Source organism: Myotis daubentonii, chromosome 3 (genome assembly GCF_963259705.1).
Source record: "Myotis daubentonii chromosome 3, mMyoDau2.1, whole genome shotgun sequence".
Taxonomy (NCBI): Eukaryota; Metazoa; Chordata; class Mammalia; order Chiroptera; family Vespertilionidae; genus Myotis; species Myotis daubentonii.
Genome location: NC_081842.1, coordinates 177884555 through 177908682, shown reverse-complemented (window position 1 = coordinate 177908682; position 24128 = coordinate 177884555). Strand labels below are relative to the sequence as shown.

Below are 24128 nucleotides of genomic sequence, written 5' to 3'. Positions count from 1 at the left end.
TCAATGCAATTTTGAATGACATCAAAATAAGAACCCGGAAACCATCCAGTGTCATGTTACCCTTCAGAACCTACAATGACTACTGTCTCTAGCAATCATTCAGTAAATATTTACTTGGTACCTACTATGTGTAAAGCTCTTCTATAGATACAATAAGGCACAACAATTCCTACATTCATTTCAAGGGAGGGAAGGGGAGTGCTTGATAAAAATATATGCATGCAACTCGGATTGTCAAAATAATCCCCAGAGGGCAAGAACCAGGTATGATTTCTTCTTTTGGCTCCTGAAAAATTTCCCTGGGCACATACTAAATGTGTAATATGTACTTATTGATAATTGATAGTCAACATAGAAATAACAAAGAGATCATTTATTTCTATAAAAATTATACATATGAGCAATTTGTTAATACTAAATGGATTAGTTGCTCCTTTTATTATTCATGTGATAATACTTAATACCAATGTTAATGCCCAAGTAAATTGAGGCTCCTATCTTTGTTATAATTGGGAGGACTTTTGTTCATCAATTAATTCTTTTAACAGACACAGGCCCTGTTAGAGGTGGTGGGGGATATAAGAGTAGCCATAATTCCAGCCCTTGGGAATGGGACTGTCTTTGGGGGCAGACAGTAGTGATACTGGGTCAAGCTCCAGGTGCCACTCAGGGTCCAGGGCCCGCTGGATGCATAGAGGATGATTGTCCAGCCTGGTCTCAGTAGTCAGGAAAGGCTTCAGATCAGAGGTGACATTGACACTGAGTGACATGGGGAAGAGGGTTCAGGCCCAGGGAAATCCTAGTAAATGAAGTGTTGTGGGGGGTTCGAGGAGAGCAAAAGGCACAGTGAATGTCTCTGATTTGGGTTCCTTATATCATTATCTTACCACTGATAGGTCACATTTAGCATTAGATCTTGATAACAAAAAGGAAGACATTTCCTCAGAAAACCACTGGGCACTCCCTCTACTCCTTCTGCTTCGGCAAGCATCACACTCTCCCAGTTCTTTACGCCTCTATGACCTTCATTCATTCAGTCAGTGCTTATTGACCACCTACTGTGAAAAAAAACTATACCTGTCCCAAGTGCACATAAAAGTGGGGGAGATAATTAGTGTGTGTGTGTGTGTGTGTGTGTGTGTGTGTGTGTGTGTACATAATCATCATGCTGTGTGATCCCTGTAATACAGACGTCTTGCAAGTGAAGGAAGTGCTCAGCTAATATCTGACTTTGAATTTTTTCTGAAATATGGCTTTAGGTCAGAAAGCTCTCATGCAACCTTTCTCAACTTCATTTGAAAATAATGAAGCCTGACTGGTGTGTCTCAGTGATTGAGTGTTGACCTATGAACCAGGAGGTCACTGGTTCGATTCCTGATCAGGGCACATGCCTGGGTTGCAGGTTGCAGGCTCAATCCCCAGTAGGGGACCTGCAGGAGGCAGCTCATCAGTGATTCTCTCTCATCATTGATGTTTCTCTCTCTCTCCCCCCCTTCCTCTCTGAAGTCAATAAAAATATTTTTTAAAAAAACATTATAAAAAAAGAAAATAATGAAGATGCAAAAAAATGCATAAACTCAAGCTGACTTTGACAATTAAGATGACCCTGAACTAGGAAAACTAAAATTGGCATTCTCAGAGGGAAACTGGGAAGATGTTCTAGAATCTAAAAGATTAAACGTAGCCTGTTTGACAAACATAATAGATGTCATATGAACAAATAAACCACCAGCCACGCAAGAGTCTGCGCCCCTTTGCCTCCTGCTCCTTAGCTTAAAAATAAATGCAGGGGCCCTTTAAGACTAAACACAGGGCAGTCCTCTGCTGCTGTGGTTAGGGTTTCTTGTTTTGTTTTGTGTTTTGGAAGCAGCAGTGGGTTTAATTTCCCAGAACTCTTCCATAACCCAAATCTTATCTTCCCCTTCAGTTCAGTCCATTAGAAAACTGCCAACCCAAGAAGCCAGCGGGGGCAGGAAGTGTGATTTGGGGTAAATGGTGACGGCCTGCCTGCATGCTGAGGACCCTGAGTAGACCATTAACCCGGCAGGGGCAGGGAAACCCTGTGGATTTGGAGGAGGGGGTGTAGTTTTGCTTGTCTATGTCTGTCCTGGGGTTAGAAAGTCAGGCAGGAGTGACCCACCTCTGGCCAACAAATCCACACCAAGTAACAACTGCTGCCTCTGGGACTTGGCACCTGGCTGTAGATCTGAAGAGCCCCAGCCAAGTTCCAGGGAGAGGGTGGGAGTAAGTCATGTGGACAGAATGCTGGGAAACACTGAATATGGAGAACTCTGGGTAGAATGAATGAAAACAGTGATGAAGTGAATCCATTAGGAAACATATGTTGCATACAAAAAAAAGAAGTATTTTGAACACTTAAGGAAATGCCTCTTAAAAATTATTTACAACCCTAAACTAAAAGAAAACATTAAAAACTCCTTGGCATATTCAATAGGATATTTTAAAAAGTATAGCTCAGTGAAATAGGTCAGAAACTTATTAGGATGAAAAGTCAATGGAGTTAGGGAAAAAAAGGGGGGGGGGTATGATAAAGACAACCAAAAATACAATAGCAGAATTAAAACCTGCATTAAAGGCAACAAAAATCATAGTTTTTACTGAAGAAAATAAGGTGAGGGCTGTCCTAAGATGTAGCATATATTTTAAATTTGTTAGAAAAACTGTTTGAAGGTGGGGGCTCTGCCTTCTTTACTTTTTAAATTGCAACAGTGCCTCGGTCAGAGACAAGCACTGAATAATTGCCTGTGTTTAAGCAATCATTTTCATCTTTATTTGCCAACTGAGGAATGAAGAGTGACTTGCCCAAGGTCCCAATGCCAGGAAATTGCCGAGCTTCAATAAGCATGAATCCTGATTTTTAAGATGTACACCCCCATGAGGCAGCCTGAAACTCTGGACTCTTAAAAGAAGCCTTAACAGCTGCATCATGCTCAGCTTAATTCTCAACCACACTCCTCAGCGGGGTTCTTGTTCCCCTGTTCTGACCACCAGCCTTCTTGCTCTTTCTCCCATTCTTATCCTTGCCTTGGTCCGTGGATGAAAGCTCTGACCCTCTCTCTTCTCAGTAATGGTGCGAGTTTCCTTCCCAGCCTCACTGACTCAGATTTCAAAAGTAATCGCCACTCCTGGTTGGACCTGGCTCTCGACCCTTCCACTTTAGGTGCCTACTCTCATCAGCAGGAGCAGGGCACAAGCCAGGCCTCCTTCCATGATGCTTAATAGAATCATTCTCTTTTGTCCTGCTAATAGTTGGCTCCCTGCCATGTGGCTAGCTGTTTTATTTCTCCTTTGGTGATGCTGTACCGACCCACAGAACTCGGCTAAAAAGAGATGGTGGTTAGGGGTGGGCAACTTAACAGTATGCCTGGACCAAGTAGCCACCTATGTAAATAGTTCCCCTTTCCACTTAATAAATGAGGCATGGGGAGGTAAGGGCTGCGCATGGGATATTTAAACAAAGCAGAAGCTTGGCTAATGGCAATCGATCACTGTCAAAACATTTAACACTGGTAATACTAGGCTCTTTAAAACCAAACCAAAACAAAAATGCTTACTTTTCAAGCAGTGATTTTCAACTGGTGTGCCACAAGTAATTTTAAAACATGCAATACCTGACTATTTAGTGCGGGCACTGACCTCTTTTCCCTTAGATTGTCAAATAAAAAAATATGACAACATCTAACACAACAATCACCATCTGGTGTGAGTGACAAAAATTATATCGATTTTTTTGTCAGATCAGCAAAAAATATATATTTGGTGTGCTGCAGAATTTTAAAAATTCATTTATGTGTGCCATGAGATGAAAAAGGTTGAAAATCACTGCTTTAAAATAAAGAAACATGACATGGCCACACATACAGATAGATGAAGCTAAATTCTCACTGTCAGGAATGCTTGCATGGTGTGTGTGTGTGTGTGTGTGTGTGTGTGTGTGTGTGTGTGTGTGTGTGTGATTGTTTCTATTTTGAACGGTTGGGTAGGTGGTTTTACCCCTGTGAAACAGCCTGGGTTTGAAGTCAGCCCTGTGTTTGCATCCTGGTTTGAGAGTGTATTGGCTGTGTGGTCTCTGAGCTTAACTTGGTGAGGTCAGCGTGCTCAGCCATAAGCAGCATCACTATCAGAATCAAATGGTGCACAGATAGCAACAGCCAATGCTTTTGAGTCTGTGGCTCCTTCTTAGTGGCTCTTCCTTGCACATTTACAAGGTGTTAGCTGGATTGAGTCCCGAGCAGCCTGTCATGAACTGTCCACCTTAGTCCCAGCACCAGCTGGACTCACCAGCCATGGAGGTCATCGCCACAAACAACCTGCGAGAGCAGCTGAATGATCGCCTGGCCCATCCCAGTTACCAAGCTTCCTACAGGGATAGAGATTAGTCTTCTCTGTAGTTAAGTCCTTGGTCCTCCATTTCTTCATCAACAGGAATCTCAGATTTGGCGAATCTTATAAAACAGCTAGTGCTGTAGGCATTTTGAAAGAGTCCTTTCCTCATGTAGGTGATCACTTTTTAAAATATGTTTATTGATTTCAGGGAGGAAGTGAAAGGGAGACAGAGATAGAAACATCAATGATGAGAGAGAATCATTGATTGACTGCCTTCTGCAAACCCCCTACTGGGGATCCAGCCCTAAACCTGGGCATGGACCCTTGACCAGAATGAACCCAGGATCCTTCAGTCCACAAGCCAACACTCTTATCTACTGAGCCAAACCAGCTAGGGTAACCATTTTTTATTCTCAAATTAAAATGGCCTCTTCATTTTGATTTTTAAAAATTATTTTCCTGAAATACCCATTCACAGAATTAAGTGATCTCAGAGACATATCAGGGCATGAGAACATGCCATGCTCACCATTGGTGGAAACGTGTTTTCTCTGCTTCTCTTTGCAAGTACAGCCTTACCCGGAACGGAAAGTTACTTTCTGGTTCTTTGGAGAGCTGTGATCTCTAATGTAGGCCATATGCTTCTCAGACTGCTGGAAAGGTGAGTGCTGCTCCACAGGTTCTTCAAAGCAAACACAGAGCATGTGTGCATGTGGAAAACAAGGAGGGAGTCAGGAAAGTAGCGTTATGAGATCTGAGACAGTTCCCAGAGGGCTGAATCCCAGCTAGAGGTGGGCATCACTAAACAGAGTCAGATGTGGATGGAGTCAGCAATGTTTGTTTGCAAGAGCTCAGTGGAAGCCAGAGGTTGTATCCTCGTGGCTTCCTCTGATGGGATGATGGACTATGGAGAAGCTTTTCAGTGAGATATGGATAATCTTTGGCAACTGAGGGCTCTTTGGCATAAGTTTGTTGATGTTTTTGTTGTGATTTAATATTGTTTTATTTAGCCATTTTTTACATATCATTTTTGCCTATGAAAAATTGAATCTGATAACAGCTTAATATCCTCAGTATCATTTAACTGTTTTTCTTATCATGTGAGGGGGTTTTGTTTGTTTTTATTTATTTTAAAATATGTTTTTATTGACTTGAGAGAGAGAGGAAGGGAAAGGGGATAAGAGATAGAAACATTGATAGGAGAGAATCAATATCAATCGGCTATCTCCTGCACTTCCCCTACTGGGGATCAAGCCTGCAACCTGGGCATGTGACCTTTTGGTACATGGGACTGTCATTCAACCACTGAGCCATACTGGCCAGGCAATTTTTGTTTTTATTGAAGCAACTAATTTCACAGCTGATATTGTGATTTATAATAGGTATCATATTTCAGGGACCACAATGTGCCAAGCATCATGGTAGATACTTTACATGCATCGTCCACAACTTTCATGACAATTCTGCAAGACCCCCATTTAAAAAAGATGGGTTTGTGTGTTTTTTTAATCTTTTCTGTATACACTAAACAAATACAACTGGAAGAGGGCAGTGGATTATGGACAGGGCTTTTCCCAAGGGAGTACAGAATGAGGAGTGAATCAAGTAGAAATCTTCCAGGAAGGCCCAACAGAGAAATAATGGAAAAGAGCCAAGGCCAGAGGACCAAGGATGGGATCCAAGTTGGTGTGTAATCTTAGGACAGGATTGGATGATAGTAAGGAAGGGCCAGGATGGGCCAGGACAGTTGACCAGAAGAGCTTTGGGATTCTGGTGCATGACATACCAGCATGACTTAGATTTAGAGCTTCAAAAGCAGAGCAGGCAAAGGTGTGAAGTGCTTAGCATATCTGGCAAACAGCCCATGAACTTGTGCTGTGGGATATTGAGTTCACCAGTAGAAGAAGGTTGTGAGGGACAATGTCAGCCCATCATCTGGTCATTGTGTGTGTGTTACTTTTCTATTGCCGCTGTAAGAAGTTACCACAAACGTATAGTCTTAAACATATTTTCTCCCAGTTCTGTAGGTTAGAAGTCGAGGCTAGCTCAACTGGTTTCTCTGTTCCAGTTTCCACAAGACTATCACTGAGGGCTCTTATCAGCAGGGCTGGGACTAATCTGCTACCAAACTCATTCAAGTTGACCAAATTAGACTCTGTGCCATTGCAGGACTGAGGTCCCTGTGTCCTGGCTGACTCACAGGCAGTGGTCCTCACCTTCCAGAGACCACCTGCATTGCTTGGCTCCTTGCCCTCTTCCTCCGCCTTCAAAGCCAGCAATGGCAGACCAAGTCCTTTTCATGCTTTGAATCTCTCTGATTTCAATTTCTGCCTCATTTCTCTTGTCTTCTTCTTCGCCCATATCTCTTGACTGACCCTTCTGCCTTCCTCTTCTGCTTCTAAGAGCTCATATGATTACATTGAGCCCAACTGGGTGACCCAGGATAATCTCCATATTTAGGGTCAACAGGCTGATAACTGGTTCCATCTGCAAAGTCCCTTTACATCAGTGCCTAGGTTAGTGTTTGTCTGAGTGACCAGGCTATGGCGAATCTTGAGGGAACATATTTAGAATTCTGCCTATCACATTGTGTCCACACATTTATTTCCCAAATCTGGGTGAGTTTCAGGCAATGGCAAGTGTCAGCCTCAACTCCTGACTTACTGAAACTTATGCATGTTATTGGGGAGACCTGTCCCCGTTCTCTTCCAGGCTGCTGGTGACCTCAGCCCTGTTCTCAATCTCTGTCCTCCTTCCAGATATTTTCTATAAATCTTTCTCTGATCCTCCTCATTTCCATGCTATTTGTCCATCAGCTCCACCTTCATTAATGACTAAACAAACAGAACATATGTTCTGTTCCTTGGTATTCTGAAAAGCTTTCAACTAATTCCCTAGAGCCATAGATACCTCATCAAGTTCTGATGACCAATCTCAGCACTATGAATCCTGTTTCTTGTTTTCTATAATGTTTAGAGATCCCTTGAGAATCTATTTCTAATGCCTCCACTTTATTTTATAATCACTTCAATTCTTTAACAACTAAAAAGGAAAAACTTAGATAGCTAAATTACTAATATATTTTTTAATCTCAACTATTTTAGGGCTGTGAAGCTATAATTCACAATGCCAAGTTTAGGGCAACTGTTCCCATGTGTTACTATATATTAAGACCTTGCTGAAAATGCAAATTGCTGGGCCCCTACCAAAGGTTCAGTCAATCTGAAGTTGGATCTCAGGAAATCTACATTCAACTAGGATCCCAGGAAAGAGTTCAGTGTTGTGCCTAAGTGGAGGGGAAGTCCACTGTCTTTCCTATTCACGTAGTGAATGGAAGTGTGTAGGTTCATAAGGACTAAGGCTTCTGCAGGGAGTTTTTGCAAGTGAGTCCCCCGCTGTCTAATCTCTGGGCTCTCATCAGAGACACACTGCTTCTCCATACTCCTGCATGTCCATACCTCTAGCATTATAACCCTGATGTTGGTGAGCAGCATACACTTTGCCCTGCCTCTCCCACCCTGTACAGCCACGAGTCTTCAGCAGCCCTCATTAATACCCCGCTGGTGCCCATAGCATGTTGAAGGAGATGCTTTATTGCTTTATTCCAGTTAATAAATGGGATCGAGCCCTTTGTGCATTCAAGAGAAAGAGAAAGGAAATGAACATTTTTAAGTGTCGCCTATGCACACATAGTTGGCACTACAAGTGTCGAGCTCTTGTAGACTCAGTACAGCTTGCTGAAAAAGTAAGGTACTTTGCAAATTATATGTAATATTCACATATATTATTGAGATATTATTCTTATTTTACAAATAAAAAAAGGTGAGGCTCAGAGAGGTTACAAAACACACTGCCATACAGCCAGTTAGGGGTTATGTTAAGATGTAATCCCAGGTGTCTTGCTGCAAAGTTTACCATCTTTCCATTCCCCTACACTTCTCTTCTAAGCTTAGAAATCCCCAGATGTACATAAGCATTTTAGAACCATTATCTAAGATGTTGAAGTCATCACACGCAGTTTACATCTCTTTGGCCACCATATACAGCTTTCACACACCTCTAAATAGTAATTATACATGTTTTCTCCTACAATTCTCATTACACAATAGCCCAAATAAATAAAATGTGCTTACCATTGCAGCTCTCTCCTGGGGATTCCCCATACATTTTGCTGTTTCGCCCAGACATTCAAAATAGGCACATGCACATCTGTAAACATTTCTTCCACTTATGCATTCTTCCCACTTCCTCTTATTGCTGGAACCATTCAGTCTTCAGCCAGGGGTGTCAGCTCGTCTGCCCTATCCCAGCTGTCTCACTGGTTACAAAGCTGCACCTCCCATGACATATCCCTGGCACTCCCAGGGCACTGCTGCCACCCTCCTACCAACAGCTCCCTTAGGGCTCTCCATGGTCTCCCAAGCGGTCCACATGGCAGGCATTCCTTAGAAAGTTCCATTGTGGGCTGTCATTTCACTTTTGCCAAGGCAAGGCTGAGGTTTCTGGTATTTGAGAGAATCAATGGACATAAGCAGATGCCTTCTAGTGTCTCCACCTGCATGCATATCAGGTGAGATGTCACGGAAGCAGGGTTCCCCTCCCCAGTGCCCCCCACCATAGTAGCTTGGCACTGTCAAGAGAAATGTTTTTCAATGAGTCACATCGCAACTCCAGGGCCCCGATGCTAGTGGTGAGGGAATGTGGGAAATGGCTATGGGAGAAGTGTGCTGGCTGACTCCCTTTTGTACCGAGTATCCTCTTCCCAAGAGTAACTTTTTCTCCCTTGAAGGATAGGTATGTTTTATTTGTGGAAAAAAGAAATGCTGTGTCCCCCCATTATGTGTCCCCTTTTGTCACAGCTCCTGTTGAGCTCAAGAGTTAAATGTAGTGCTCATTTCCATTGATTATCTCATTCTCAGTTTCCAAAGAAAATAAACTGTTTTCTCCTTTCTGCCCTATGAGTTCTGAGCTCTTGGAGACACTCGAAATTTAGAGAAGGGTCCATGACATTTTTTGCTCCAATACCAGTACTTTGTAGAAGTCTTTATGAATATATTCTGGAGATTTAAAAAAAGCTAAATCTGGCAATATCATACTCCTCTCTGTGGGGTCTTACTAATTGGGAAAGATATCAGAGCTATTTACACTATCATGTTATTATAAAGGGCAATGGGATTCCTAATAAAGGAATAGAATAGTACATCTTATATAGGATATCAAACTTTCCCCCCCCACCATTATAATTTATCCAAGTCTGGGTCAGGATTGACCTATAGGAGAATGTGGGTCTGCCAAGCAGATACGTACCAAGACACACTGATGAATTATGACTTGATTCACATCACACTGATGCCTGGGGTGAGGAAACCAGTCATCCTGGCCTGGCTCTGGAAGAGAGGCTTTCCCAATAGATGAACAACAGAGACACTAGTGAGGCTTGGCCTGTACAGAAGAGAGAGAGAGAGATACCATTAAGGACTAGTGACCTTTACCCAGGACCATGGCTTGTCATGGCGCTGGTTACTTATACAAGCTATTGGTTTGGGCGGGGGGTGGGGGGGGGGTGGGGGGGAATGACAGGCTGACATCCTGTTCACTCTGCTCCCTTTTAGAAATCACTCTCCCAGATGGCATGCCTTGTGTATTTAATTCATCTGAAGGGAGCACCATTTTTCTAATTTACACAAAGGTTCCTCATGTGCTACAGAGACCCTACTTTTACTCCAATCTTAGGTAAACCACTCCTCCCGTGAGGAATGGTAGGTATGGAAGTTGGGGGTGTTGAGGGCATGGAGTGAGCAACTATACATGATCTTCCAGTGTTCTGTCTTGGGACATGGAACAAATGTCTTGTCCCCTCTGAATATATGAGGGGTCGAGGTAGTAAATATTTTCCTCTCCTAATTGCATAATGACAGAAGGATAGGATATTAGGAGAGAGTAGTATATGAAAGGAAGAGAGAGCATTGAATTGTCACAAATTCAACAAGTATGAACCTATCATCTACAGTGCTAGGCATTGGAGTTACTGTGGTGAATACCACAAGCAGTCTTTCAGAATACTTAGGTTTGGGTTTCTATTTTTCTATTCTCTGTGTGCTTTTAGGCAAATTATTTCCTCAGAAAGATTCTGAAATGAACTTCTACATTATCAGCATTGTTTATGTTCTCTCCTAATCCAAACGTGCTTAATGTATGCTTAGGTCTCTGGGGAGTTTCATGAGAGATGACCCTTCACAGAGTTCCTGACTTGAGAGTTCCTCTCCCCAGAGTTCCTCTCTGGTCTCTCCTTCAAACCTTAATGCTCCTCTCGTTTAAAATCAAAGCCATTTTTTTCTCATCTAGCTGCCCAGTTACTTGCCAAGAATAACTACCAGCAGGAATCCCTGTATTGACAGACTAAGTTGAGTACTCAGAATAGCTGATCACAGGATGCTAAGTGAGGAAGGACAAGTTCAGGTGCCATAGTAGTGAGCAGGGACAAGTCCGGGAAGACGCACACAAGATAGCGAAGACATTTCTGCTTCAAAATCAGGGTAAAAGGTAGAATGTTTAACAAGGAGTATCATGATGCAATTTACATTTGAGAATAATTATTAGCTCTGTGGTAGAGTGATATGCCCAGGGGCTAATTCAGCAAGCAGGAGGGACATAATGGTGGCCTGGTTTAAGGAAGTGAGAGACAGGATGAAGAAAAGGGAGGGATGCAAAAAATGGAGGGGGATCAAATATGCAAGACTTGGAGACTGGTTAAATATGGGAAGGCAGAGGAAAGTCGGGGAAGAGTGCTCCCTATTTTCTGGTTTCTGATTTGGGTAACAGAGCGGTGTCTGTGCCCTGCCAACAGGCCAATACTGGCCCCTTACTTCCATGGTCGGGGGGGGGGGGGAATCTGGAGAGATGAAGGGAAGGTGGACCACTCCGCTCTTGTATTATAATGCAAGATGCATGTCACCACCTTGAACTCTAGACCAGGCCCTTGTAGGCTTTGAGTAAATGCATGTTATGTGAATTAATTTTTGTAATGTGAAAATAAAAAGTGAACTCTGGTATCAATGCCCACAAACTTCACACTAGGTTTGACGGAACCAGCAGTCTTAACCCTCTGAAAAGGTCCCAAGAGGACACCTCAATGAAGGGGAAATATGAAAGTGGGATGGTGAACGAGTCTCAAAGGCATTCAAACCCAGCATCCTGTTCAGTTCTGGAATCTCTCAGAGATTGACACGTTCCATATAAGCATGTGGTTCCGATTGACTTTAATGGGATTCCCTTGAAAACCACAGATTCTAAATTATCCCCTAGTAGGTATAACATTTATAGGAGACATATTATTTTACCCTGAATATCCTTTGGATGCTGTTACACTGAATCCTGACAGTAGCAGAACTTGGAATAAGATCAACTTTTATGAGAATGACACTGCTACTTGTTATTGCTTTCTGTAAGCCAAAGATGTGTCTAATAAGGTTTTTTTAAAGAAGAGGAAAGGAATTTTATCCCATGCTCAGAAATACCAAACACAATCTTCCTATAGTATTTGCTTTGTTTTTGTTTAATTCAAGGCAAGGCATTTCTGGAGAAAAAGGGATATTTTTTCCCAGTCTGGAGATTAAACAATTTAGTAGTTATTTCACATTCAGCTCACAAAAAAGGGATTTGCATATGAACTTGTTTCAGCAAGAAAACACATCTGAATGTGTTTCATGGGAATTAACTCTATCCATGGAAGCTCCTTTTGGCCATCATCTTCTTTTTTTGTTTTGTTTTTTTGTTTTATCTCTGCAGGTCACCGGTTTGAAACTATCTCAGGACCTCGATGATCTTGCCATTCTCTACCTGGCCACAGTTCAAGCCATTGCTGTAAGAAACTTTAATGCAATTTTTATTTCTTTAAATGTTATTGAGAAAATATAAGGAAGGGAAAATAATTTATAGGATTTATTGAAAAAAATTCTCCATATAAGTGGACCAGTGCAGTTCAAACCCATATTGTTCAAGGGTCAACTGTATTTCACTATACATATAAAAAACATACATTTTTTAATCATTTATTTTTCAATTACAGTTGACATACAATATGGTATTATTTTCAGGTATACACCCCAGTGATTAAACATTATATAACTTACTAAGTGATCATTCTGACAAATATCATACCCATGTGACACCATACATAGCTATTACAATATGATTGACTATGTTCCCTATGCTGTATTTTACATCCCTGTGACTATTCTGTAATTACCAATTTGTACTTCTTAATACTTTCACCTTTTTCACCTGTCCCTCCCCAACTCCCCTTCCATTTGGCAACTGTCAAAATGTTCTCTGTATTTATGAGTCTATTTCTGTTTTGCTTGTTTGTTTGTTTTGTTTTTTAGATTTAATTGTTGATAGATACATTTTTATTGTTCATTTTTTTATCTTTTTCTTCTTCTTAAAGAAGACCCTTTAACATTTTATATAATACTGGATTAGTGGTGAACCCCTTTAGATTTTCTTGTCTGGGACGCTCTTTATGTGTCCTTCAATCCTAAATGATAGCTTTTCTGGGTAGAATAATCTTTAGAAGCTCACTGTGTTTGTTTCTATGTATTATGTAGAGCTGCTTTGTCTCCTGGCTTGGCAGAGTGGCCTTGTGTAGTAGGTCCAGTGGTTCAACCTCCCCATTCAACTGAGCTGGGAATTCCAGGTGCACATTCCCCCTCCTGTGTGGACTGTGTACACCAAGCATGTCAAACTCAAAGGCTAACATGGGTCAAATAAACAAGGTTTAAGTTTATGTGGGCCACAAAAAAAACAAAAGCTTCAATTTTCATAGAAACGTAGGTTTATTTTGATAGAGACATGCTGAATACAAAGGGCTGAAATAAATGATTAATCATGAACATAAAATAATAGAAAATTTTAATAAAAATTAATATTTTTCCTTGAACATTAACTTACCAGACACTGAATAACTGCACAAATTAATAAGCATAATGCAAATAAACCTATTTTTCTTGTTCTCCTAAAGTGAAATATTTCCTGTTGCACACACCAAACAAGTCAGTCCAAGACTAATAACATGGCAATTGGCTGCTAAAATATTCACTGCTAGTATTAGTGGAGAGAAATGGTGTGCCTGTGTGAAAGGCACATAAGGGAAATGAATGCAACACAATTTTAGTAATCAGTCATTAGCGAATGTTATAGTTCATTATTAATAGTTATATATAACAGAATATTGTAAAAATTAAGTTATGAAATTTTTATTAAAATGTTTCTTACATATTGTTATATTGGCTGGGCTGCAAAAATATTCATTGTGGGATACATGCGTCCCACGGGCCACAAGTTTGACATGCTTGGTGTACACCCTCCTGATGTAGTTGATCCTTGATTGCTGTTGGCACATCAGTCAGAGAGATTTACTCCCAGGTCTATAGCTGCAAGGACTGGCTGTGACCACCATAGAGGATCAGTTGTGCAAGGTCACATCCCATGGAGCAAAACTTACTTCAGCGGGGCTCTGGTGCCCACTGTGTCTTCCTTTTGAGTGTGTCACTTGTGGAGGTGGTTGGGTGGTACTTCAATGTGGTCTGAAGCTTTCCACTGGGTGTGCTAGGTCTGGGGTCTCCCAAGAGGTGCAGGCCAAGGTCAGCTACTGCCCATATTCTTCCCAGGGCCACCCACAACGAGCTTCAAAGCCATCTATAGATAGCTGCTATTTGTGCTGGGCTTGGATGTGCCCCAGAGGGCCAAGCTATAAACCAAGACGTGCTGCTACTAGTGCAGGGCCTGGACCACTCAGCGAGAGGTATGGGTCTCATTGAGGCCAGATGCTGCCTATTTGTAAGATTTTAGGAAAATATGGAGCATGAGCCAAGATAAGATGTTTATATGGAAAAACCACTGGTAACTGCTTGGGTGGTCCTGAAAGTTGGGTCGGGTGAATTCTCATGGAATCACCAGGGCAGAGCCAAAGGTATTAGCCAGGTTGATGGAAACTCAGATATGGCGTCCTCCTGCCAGCTCTGTAGTGGGAGGGCTCAGAAAAGGCACAATGACCTCTGCCAGCACGTCTATCTGGGAGAATGTTGCCCCCCTCTCCCGGATGCTCAGATGCTCAGATGCTATACACTGCAGTTCCTCCCATATATCCCTGGTGCCATTTAAGCTGCTGCCTCAGCACTGGAGCTCAGAGGAAGTGAGCCAGAGTTCCAGCCCTTTAAGAGGAACTGCCTGGGACTCCAGCAGCCTTTTGTTTCACTCAGCCTCCATCCCCACTGGTTTTTACAGCCTGAAGTTATTGGGGACTTCTCCTCCTGCCACTGGAACCCTGGGCTATGGGGCCTGGTGTGGGTCTGGGACCTCTATGGCTGAGGTATCCCTCCCTATTTTTATCCACCACAAGTGGGTATGTGTATGTGTATGGGAACCAGTCTGTTCCTCCTCTCCACCCCTCCTACCAGTCTGGATGTGGCTTCTTCTTTATATTCTTAATTGTAGGACTTTCATTCAGCTAGATTTCATGCGGTTCTGAATGATGGTTGCTGTGTAGTTTAGTTGTAATTTTGATGTGGTTATAAGAGTTTTAATGCCATTTTTTGAGAGACTTATGGTATCAGTAAACTTTAAACCACATGCATTGCAAGACACATATGCTTTTGTGACAGAGATTCTTAATTAAAAGGGAGCTTGCCAGAAAGAGATGGGTGTCTGTTCAGAAGGAAATCTCGATAAAGGTCTTCATGTGCTTTATTAATAACTTAAAATAGCTGAAAGCTAAAAGGTGTTAAAGTCTTTGCCCATCATACTTTTCATTTATCTAATTTGTCTTCTAAGTTCAATTGAATAGAAGCAAGTAAGTAGGTGCCATGTATGCTTTCATTAAGAAAAACTGGGATTAGGAATTTATAAAATTTATAAAACACGTGATATTATTCATTTTGCAAAAAAAAATAATTATAGGATTTCTTTAAATAGTAAGCTTTCTTATAAGACAGAAGTGTTTGGTTTTAGATAATTAGCTACTTATTGTAAATGAAAGTTTCAGATGGTTAGGAATGGAGAAAGGAAATAATTTAAACCTGAAGTGTTAGGCGCTCCTAAACTAAAGGTCAATAAAAAATGAAAACAAAATTACAAAAGTTCGAACATGATTGTCTAAGGAATCTCATTCTCTAGAGTGGACTTTGGATGGACTACAAAAGGCTTCTAACCCCTAAAATCATGCACAAAAGATTGTATGTGTACATGTTAGAAAGTGCATGTTGAGGTAGTGGCTCATGGCTTTCATGGTCTCAGAGCTGGTATGAAACCCAAATAACAGGTATTGCAGCGAACTTAGCCACTCTGGAGAAAAAAATGGGCACCAACAGAAAGGAAAAATCGGTTCATTAAGTTCAGATTCAAAATTTATTTTCAGAAACATATCTATTTAAACCAAGTGTTTGTTGTTGTTGTTTGGTTTTTTGGTTTTGTTTTGGGTTTTGTTGTTTTTTGTTTGTTAATGCTCTATGGATATACTTCTATGCTATTCAATTATTCTGTTTCTTCATACCTCTTTCATAAGCTCATTGCTACATGCATTTTCTCCACATGTCCGCATCGCCTGCAAAGGTGCTTTCCTTATGTGCAGATGAGTCCAGGTGGGAGAATAGAACTTCCCACCCACTAACAGGACATGTGGTCTTTCATGCAACTACATAGGAGTATGGATCAACCAGCTTGATTAAACAGTCCTTTTTGTTTATAGACAAGTTTGAATTTATTTTTCTGAAATCACTATCTTATTGATTTAATGGCTTGGCCAGTTCAGTAAAATCAGTCAGCCTGCTTTATTCATGGGGACAGGGTCAAAAACAAACAATTCTCACATCCATCAAAATGGAAGAGTGACTAGTAAGATGAAAATGGAGAACAGAAGTGCACATCATTAGTAAAAACAATTATTTAGTGATCTGTTTTATAGTAACGATGATAATGATAATAAATAATATAGTTTGGGGGTATGATGTGCCAGACACAACTGTGCTAAATATTTTAAAGACATTATCTGGCAACCTTGTGAGGTATGTATGATAATCCCTATTCCACAGATTAGAAACCTAAGCCTCAGTCAAGTTAATCAGTCAATTTCATTCAACTAGTAAGGGGCAGAGCTGAGATTTCTAAAATAAAACTAAATGGGTGATATATTGAGGAACTTTTAGTTTCTGATTCCTCACTGTTACTGTATGGAAAGTCTTATAATAGAACAAATTGCTAGCTGAAATGAATAACCATAGAAAATCAGAGCTGTATGATGCTCTGCATTCTTGCTAAGAGGTGGACATAAAGAACAAGGCCACACAGGGTGCACCACCAGAGGATCATAACAACTATTGCCTGTCATTGACACCCACTCTCAGTTCCAGGCACGGAATAGAGTGCCTTACCCATCTGTGGCTTTAGACAGTAACCTGTAAGCCAGTGAGATAGTCCTCATTTTACATACAAAGGGAAAACCACTTGCCAAGGTCAAAACAGCTAGTGTATGGCAGGGTCAGAATTTGAACCTCTGTCAGTCTCACTGCCACACATCAGCTGTTTGCCCTTCACCATGCTGCATTTGCTTTTGATCTATTTGTAAAAGCTGCATGGATAAAACAAGCTCCCAGGCATTCCCAAGAACAGTTTTGACTTAGCACATCTTAGAAAACATTGTTCATTTGTCCAGGATTGTCTCATATGGGTCCCCTGCCTGCTAAATTCTGCAGCAGAAGTCTAAGAATGTATGAAGGAGGATAAACTTCATGCAGATGGTGTGTGTGTGGTGGAGAGGTGGGGGTGGGGGTGGGGTGGCGGAGCCACTACATTTTTCCAAATACCACACACTGGGAAAATCAATCTTGTATGCAATGGGCCGTACATGTATTAAAAGCTATATTTACTTTATCTGTTGACTTAATGACCTTTGTACTACCACGAAGGGGAGGCAATTTAAGACAGAGATTTCTCAATAGGACTTTATTATGGAGTCAGTTGAACTGTGAGGAGTTCAATTTGTTTTGCAAAAGTATCTGGGTGTGCTGGTCTTTTAGGCAAAAATGTGCCTTTTAATTAAGCAGTCTGATAACAGATATTTTCAAATAATGTTAAACTTGAAAATGAACATCGATCTCATTGGCTTTGAATATGGCCCTAGCACCTATTGTTGATAAGTTAAAGTTAGGCTAATTGCTCTCTATAGTCATATCTGTGATTGGTATTTTATAGAAATAGAATGAAATTGAAGACATTGTAAAGAAGTTAACTTGGGACCTTGCGAAACCCTCTTCCAAGTAAAATTCTCTCTTGGTCACACTTCATTGAAAGACCTGTCAAACACCCAGCTTACCCATAGCCTGTCCATCCATAGTTTTCTTTTCAGAATTGACCCTTCAAAAGTACTATTTGCATTTGAAGTCTCTCAATTTGCATTTGGTTCTGTACATTCCCAGTGGAATGGCCTAATTTTAATTTTAATTCTCTGTGAAAACAGTTTTTCCAGAAAGGTGAGCACAGAATCATTTCAGCACAAAGCCCTTTGGCGAGCATCTGAGGCGGGTGGAGAGGTTCACAGAGTGGAGGCTGGGACAGGGAAAGGGAAGGCCCTGTAACTAACGCCAGTGAGTGGGAAATTTCGGCCAACAATGCCACACGAAGGAAAGACAGGCTGTCACAGCCCCTCTGGAGGGAGTGCCTCTTGTTCAGATCCTTTCTTTCCCTTTCCCAGGCACTGGGCTTTGTGTTACTCTCAACTCAGGCCCTCTGAGCACATGAGCCCAAGTCCCCAGTTTAGAAATATCAATTTTGCATGTCATTTCCATGCACATTGGGAGGCAGCTTCCCTCCCTCCCCCCATACAGCCTCTATTGCCTTAAGCAAATTATATAAATCCTAAATGAGAATAGCAATATGCGGTGTTTGAATTTGTCATAGATTAGAGACACCATTTAAGTGCATAGCAGAGAGCTAATAATGAGAACGGTTTTCATGTCTAAACACTCCCCGTGCACTCAACCCTGACACTCTTCTAGGCACACTGTGTATAGCAGCCACCTTGGAGGGTAGGGCTTACTGTATTTCATGAAGCCGAAGACTGAAATTTAATTTTTTTCATGTTAATTCAGAAAATCCGTAGAATTTTTGGGTGAACCTCGTATGATATTATTCCCATTTTAAAAATGAGAATTGAGTCTTAGAAAGGTTAGGTACAGGTTTGATTCAAGAAATAGGCAAAATGCCTTAGTCTTTTACATTCAAAAGCCATGATCTTAGCTATTACAGATTCATGCTCCTAGAGTAGACGAAGGTTACCTGTACTCCATGGATACCAGATGATCCATGGTGGACATATGGGCACCTGTAGATGTCTTCAAATTATTTATAATACAGTTTCGTATATGACTTTTTTGGGGAGGTCAGTAGGTTCCATTACATTCTCAAGAGAGTTCAAGACTGCCAAAAAGCTTAAGAACATCTGGGGGTAATCAACCATAATCAATAAGCAGCATCTGGCCTTATGTGGTACAACATGTTTTAATTTTTTTTTTAAACCCACTACAGCTGTGGATTATCTTCAGCGGCCCAAGTTTCACCTTATCAGATTCACTAATAGCTTCTACAAACCCCATAGACCTTGGGCTGGAATTGCTATTCTTTTGCTCCTGAACTGTCTCTCCCTCATCATTTATTCCACCGCAATCAGGTTTCCATGGTCCCCAGATCACTCTCCAGTCACCCCCTTTCCCAGAGGCACCTCCAGCCCAGGACACAGCTCTCCAGTCAGCCTTGTCGAAGGAGGCTTTGCTTGCTCTACATTCCATGCCCGGGGGGTTATGGGAGCATTCAAACCACTTCTCAAACCTTATTACTTTACTTTGGTTAAGCCTCTATGGCAGTGATGGCGAACCTTTTGAGCTCGGCGTGTCAGCATTTTGAAAAACCCTAACTTAACTCTGGTGTCATGTCACATGTAGAAATTTTTTGATATTTGCAACCATAGTAAAACAAAGACTTATATTTTTGATATTTATTTTATATATTTAAATACCATTTAACAAAGAAAAATCAACCAAAAAATGAGTTCGCGTGTCACCTCTGACACATGTGTCATAGGTTCGCCATCACTGCTATGGCATGCTCTCAAGCTAATCTACATCCTCTCTATGTACTTGGGTACCAACCTGCCAGCGACAATGCACTTCCATTTGTGACACCGGCTCATGCATTCTCAAACCTGACTACTTCTTGGAGGCTGCACCACCTGTGGTCTCTCAGATCCTTGACCTGCTCCTCCCCCTTGACCTGCTCATCTGTGTGCTTCAGCATCTCACTCCTGTGTCCACACCGAGGACCTTGTCATCCCCCAGAATTGCTCAACCTCTAAACTTTTTAAAGGCTATCTCTCTACCAAAAAAACTCTTCTGGCCACGTGAGGCCACATTGCACTTAATCTTTTTGTTTTTAATTCTTATCTCACATGAATTAGGATTTGGGAACTTCTAGTTTTTGAACTTTCAAATAAAGTATGATTTTCAGCCATTTGAATGTCCTAGCTAACACTAGAGAATAGTATATTGAGATTCACCATGATGACTCTACGATGGTATCCTCCTCCCATGCATCGACATTTTCTTGCTGAGTTTCATAAATTTAGCAAGACAAGGATGAGGATAACACATTTTATGAAGCTGTTAAGACGCAAGGGCTGAAATGAAGCTACAGCAAAGCCCTGATCCAACCAGAGCCTGTGATTTCTGCATCATCCCAGGTCAAGCACTGCCGGGGAATGGATTCTGGCTCTGAAAGCCTCGTTATGGGAACCACTACCTGGTTTCAGGTGGCAACAAAGGTCATTTTAGCCCTTCATCAGCCCAAAGCCTGAGTTTCTCCTTCTCTGTGCATTTAGAACCCTCTTTCCGTGTTTATGCTGCTACTTTTGTTGGTATCGTTCAAGGAACAAACGTCTTAGTTCTTATGTAAGGAAAAAAGATAGATTCAGGGACCACTGACCATTATTTTCAGAGCATTGTTGGTAATCACTCCATTCCTAGTTCCTAATAGAAGACCTGGGCCACAGTACACTAATAAAATATTGGTTTGAATGAAATCTATTAACTGGGTTAAGGTTGTCATTTGTTTTGATCAGTATTGTGCAGCTACTGATAGAAGCAAATGGTGTAGTTAGTAGCAGGATTCCAGGCAGGCAGGTGTGAACTGTGTGATTAGAGACACCCTAACCTCTCGGGATCTCACTGTCCGAGGTAAGGACTTAAAGCTCTCAGGGCCCTGTCTGGCACTGGGTGAACACTTAGTAAATGTTGTACATCATTTTCTTTTGCTCTCACCCTGATGCTTCCTTCTGTTTTCCCTTGAAGTTCGGGACCCGCTTCATTATAGAGGCCATGGAGGCAGCAGGGCACTCGATCAGCACTCTTTTCCTGTGTGGAGGCCTGAGCAAGAATCCCCTTTTTGTGCAGATGCACGCGGACATTACTGGTAAGTCTGAGGAGGAGGGGGGAAGGTCATCTTAGCCTTGGTAGCAAGTGGTCATGGCCACAGTCCAGACAGAGTTGAGAATAGGAGCATATAGGTGATGTGCCAAATTATTTTGAATATATACTATTAAAGTGTTTGTTTTTTAAAAAAATAACTCCAAAATCTTTGTCATCATGATGGAGAAAGTGACTTCTCTGGTAATCCAACCATGGGATGATGGTCGGAAATGAGATAAGAGAGGTCCACAGGGCTAGGTCCTAATCCAGATATTTACTCAACAGTATTGCATACCTCTTCTGATCTAGATATTGTGGAGAATATTGAAGATACAGAGCTGAATAAGATATAATATCTGCCCCCAAGGAATTCAAGGTCTGTCAAGGAAGGCAGGTAGCACACAAGCATGTTAAATTTAGTGTAGCAGGAGTTCCGAGTGAGGAAAGCACAGGGCATAATGGAAACAGTGGGGCTCCTCTCCCAGGTGTGGACCATGATGGTGCAGGGCAAGCCATCTGGAGGAGGTGATGAGGAAATTGTCTTGGAGAAGGAATGTGGATCCCAGCTGCTATGGGAACAGTGGGTCTGGCTGTGGATGGAAGTTTGAGCCCTAAGGCCCTGAGACCTTCATTAGAATCAGGGATCATGACACAGATGGGGAGGATCCAGAGTGGTGGACTGACCTCTCTATGATCTGAGCATACAAATCAGAGCAGGATCTGTAGGGCAGACCCATGGCTCTAAGGAAGGGGTCCCACTGGCAGGAGGCTTGCTGGTTTCCCAGAGGTTGGCCTGGACTGCCATCCCTCTGGACCTGGTGCCCTTCCCCCTCTTGCTCCTTCCTCTGCCAGTGTCTCCTGGGGACTGCTGTTCCCTTCCCAGGACCCATCCCAGGGTCGCCAGGCCCCAGAGCAGGGAAGTAGAGGAGGACTGGACCCTGCTCTAGCGCCAGCCTGATATGAGCCCACCCTACACTGCCCACCATTTACCATGATCCTGGCTGTTCCCTGACCCCTGGATCCCTTACCTCTGAGAGGGTCGGGTTCTTTGCTCCTGACTCTGTTGTGACATAGGTCCCTTCCCCCTCTAGGCCATGCAGATTCTGGCAGATGAGAGCTTTCCCAGATGTGATGGGCATAATTGACCTCTGCATACCGTGAGATCAAACAAAAGTCGCTTATCTCCATTTTATAGATAAGTAGACTGAGGCACAAGCCAGAGGACAGCATAAAAAAGTACACAGTCCAAGGGAAAATATATCAGGATGTTCAGTATGTACATTACTACCATTAGTCAAGCTCCCATTGTCTGTGGGTGGGAATCACTCCACATACATTTAGTCATCACATACTCCCAAAAGGTAGAAGTTGATGCCCCCATTTTACAGACAGGGAAACTGAGGCTCATGGAGGGGAATTACTTTAACTATCCAAACTCAAGCACCCAGTAAGGAGCAGGGACAAGATTATAACCCAGGTATGTCCAGGCCCAGATTCCTGAACTTTCCTCCCCAGTTCATAACCATTTGATGATGGTGGCTCTTTTCCTGAAGACCTCAAAGCCTATGGAAGTGGACTGATCTCACGCATAAAGAGGAAGGACGTGAAAAGGCATCCATATTTCCTTGTAATTTTCCCCAGGAGGAAAACCATCACTACATTTTTCAAAAATATATATTTTTTATTAATTTCAGAGAGGGAGAGAGAAATAGAAACATCAATGATGAGAATCATTGATTGTCTGCCTCCTACATGACCCCTCCTTGGGATTGAGCCCACAAACTGGGCATGTGCCCTGACCTGGAATAGAACCATGACCTCCTAGTTCATAGGTTGAAGCTCAACCACTGAGCCACGCTGGCTGGGCTAACCATCACTACATTTTATCTAAACCTCAGCCAGCTTCATTCAGGTAAGGGTCCGACTTAAAAGTTGATCTGTGAGTGCCTTTCCAATTGTCAGCCTTCTAATATCCACAAAGACTCCCTACCTGGAAGATAAAACCCCATTCCCCGGAGGAAATGGGAACCCAGTCTCCCAGGGCAGGGCCTTGTGACCTGCTCCCAGACTCAATGAAAGTGGGTCCTCATCCAGGCCTGACACGCCTGACTCAGAAGCAGGGGTTGTCTCGGCTCCACAGAAAGTTCTGCTTTGGAAAACGTTCCCCAGGCTGTTGAATGAAAAGGCTGTTAATCGTTATTTGGATTCCGATTGAAACTGGACCCTTTGTCTCTGACTGTGGACCAGTTACAGTTCCAGACAAAGGGACCTTTTCTCTGGCTTGGAATTCCTCTGCCTTGGGAAGCCTGTGAGTGACAAGGGATGGCAAAGTGCATCTGCCTTTAAATGCTGGGGGTTCTGCTAAACTCATTAATGCATCAGATAAAATAGTTCACATTCCAGGAGAGGCTGCCTCCTTCCTCTCCTTTACCCAGCACTGGGGGAAAAAGAGCACTGCGCATTTATCCCTATAAAAGGCACACACACACACACATACATACATACATACATACGCACATAAATAAATAAATACATGAATAAATAAATAGAACAATCACGACAAAAGGCACATACAGAGCAGTGGGTGTAGAGGTAGAGGTCTGGGTGCCTTTAAACATTGTAATTGCTCTAGTTTTCCTGCAAAGAAAGATTTGACACCATAGACCTGGTACGTGACTCTCAGGAATGCATGTGAAAAACACAATGGAATTTGGAAGATATTTTGGAGAAAGTGGGGAGTAATGGAAAGAGCAGGGTGTGGGGTGGGACCAGCCCTGTGACTCCCGGCAAGTCACCTCAGTTCCCTCTGTGAAAGATAGAAATAATACGATAGCCTTCCTATAGATTGTCCTAAAGAATAAATACTCACGAGTCTGTGAGCACTAAGCTCGGTGCCTGGCTCAAAGTAGGTGTTCAGTAAATGTTAGTTCACTTCTCTCCTTAGCAGCCCACACCCCTGGGAAAGAGGTGTGCCTGAGAGAAGGTTTAGTGTGTGGCACGTGGCCAGCGTGGGAAACGTCCTCTATGTGAGGGGAGGAATCTCCTCCTGCCCTGGGTATTTAGTTCACCGTGATTTCAAGAAATGCGTGGTGTGTCCTAAGTAATTGTAGGTTCCCCCACGGACTTGGGACTAAATGTTCCTCCTTCTAGATTTTGTTTTTTAGTACTGGCAATTTCGGTAGGAGTTTCCCTCTTCCTGCCTTATTTATGATTGTAATCATCTGTTCACTTATTTACGCCGAAGCCTCCTCTGAGCGTGCCAGTGAACAAGCA

General features: G+C 42.3%; 1 protein-coding gene and 1 long non-coding RNA gene across 9 annotated transcripts in view; one reads left to right on the top strand and one right to left on the bottom strand.

The window, feature by feature from the left end:
- Positions 1-8718, bottom strand: part of LOC132231011 (uncharacterized) — a 42307-nt gene extending 33589 nt beyond the window's left edge. The window contains exon 1 of the long non-coding RNA XR_009451970.1: positions 8481-8718. This is a non-coding gene — a long non-coding RNA (uncharacterized LOC132231011). The remainder of the gene's footprint in view (positions 1-8480) is intronic.
- The window catches only part of FGGY (FGGY carbohydrate kinase domain containing), a 412333-nt gene that overhangs the window by 306131 nt on the left and 82074 nt on the right, over positions 1-24128 (top strand). For all 8 annotated transcript variants that reach the window (XM_059689387.1, XM_059689388.1, XM_059689382.1 and 5 more), the window contains 2 exons: positions 12136-12210; positions 20739-20859. In XM_059689387.1, the coding sequence (XP_059545370.1) occupies positions 12136-12210; positions 20739-20859 (196 nt within the window). The remainder of the gene's footprint in view (positions 1-12135; positions 12211-20738; positions 20860-24128) is intronic.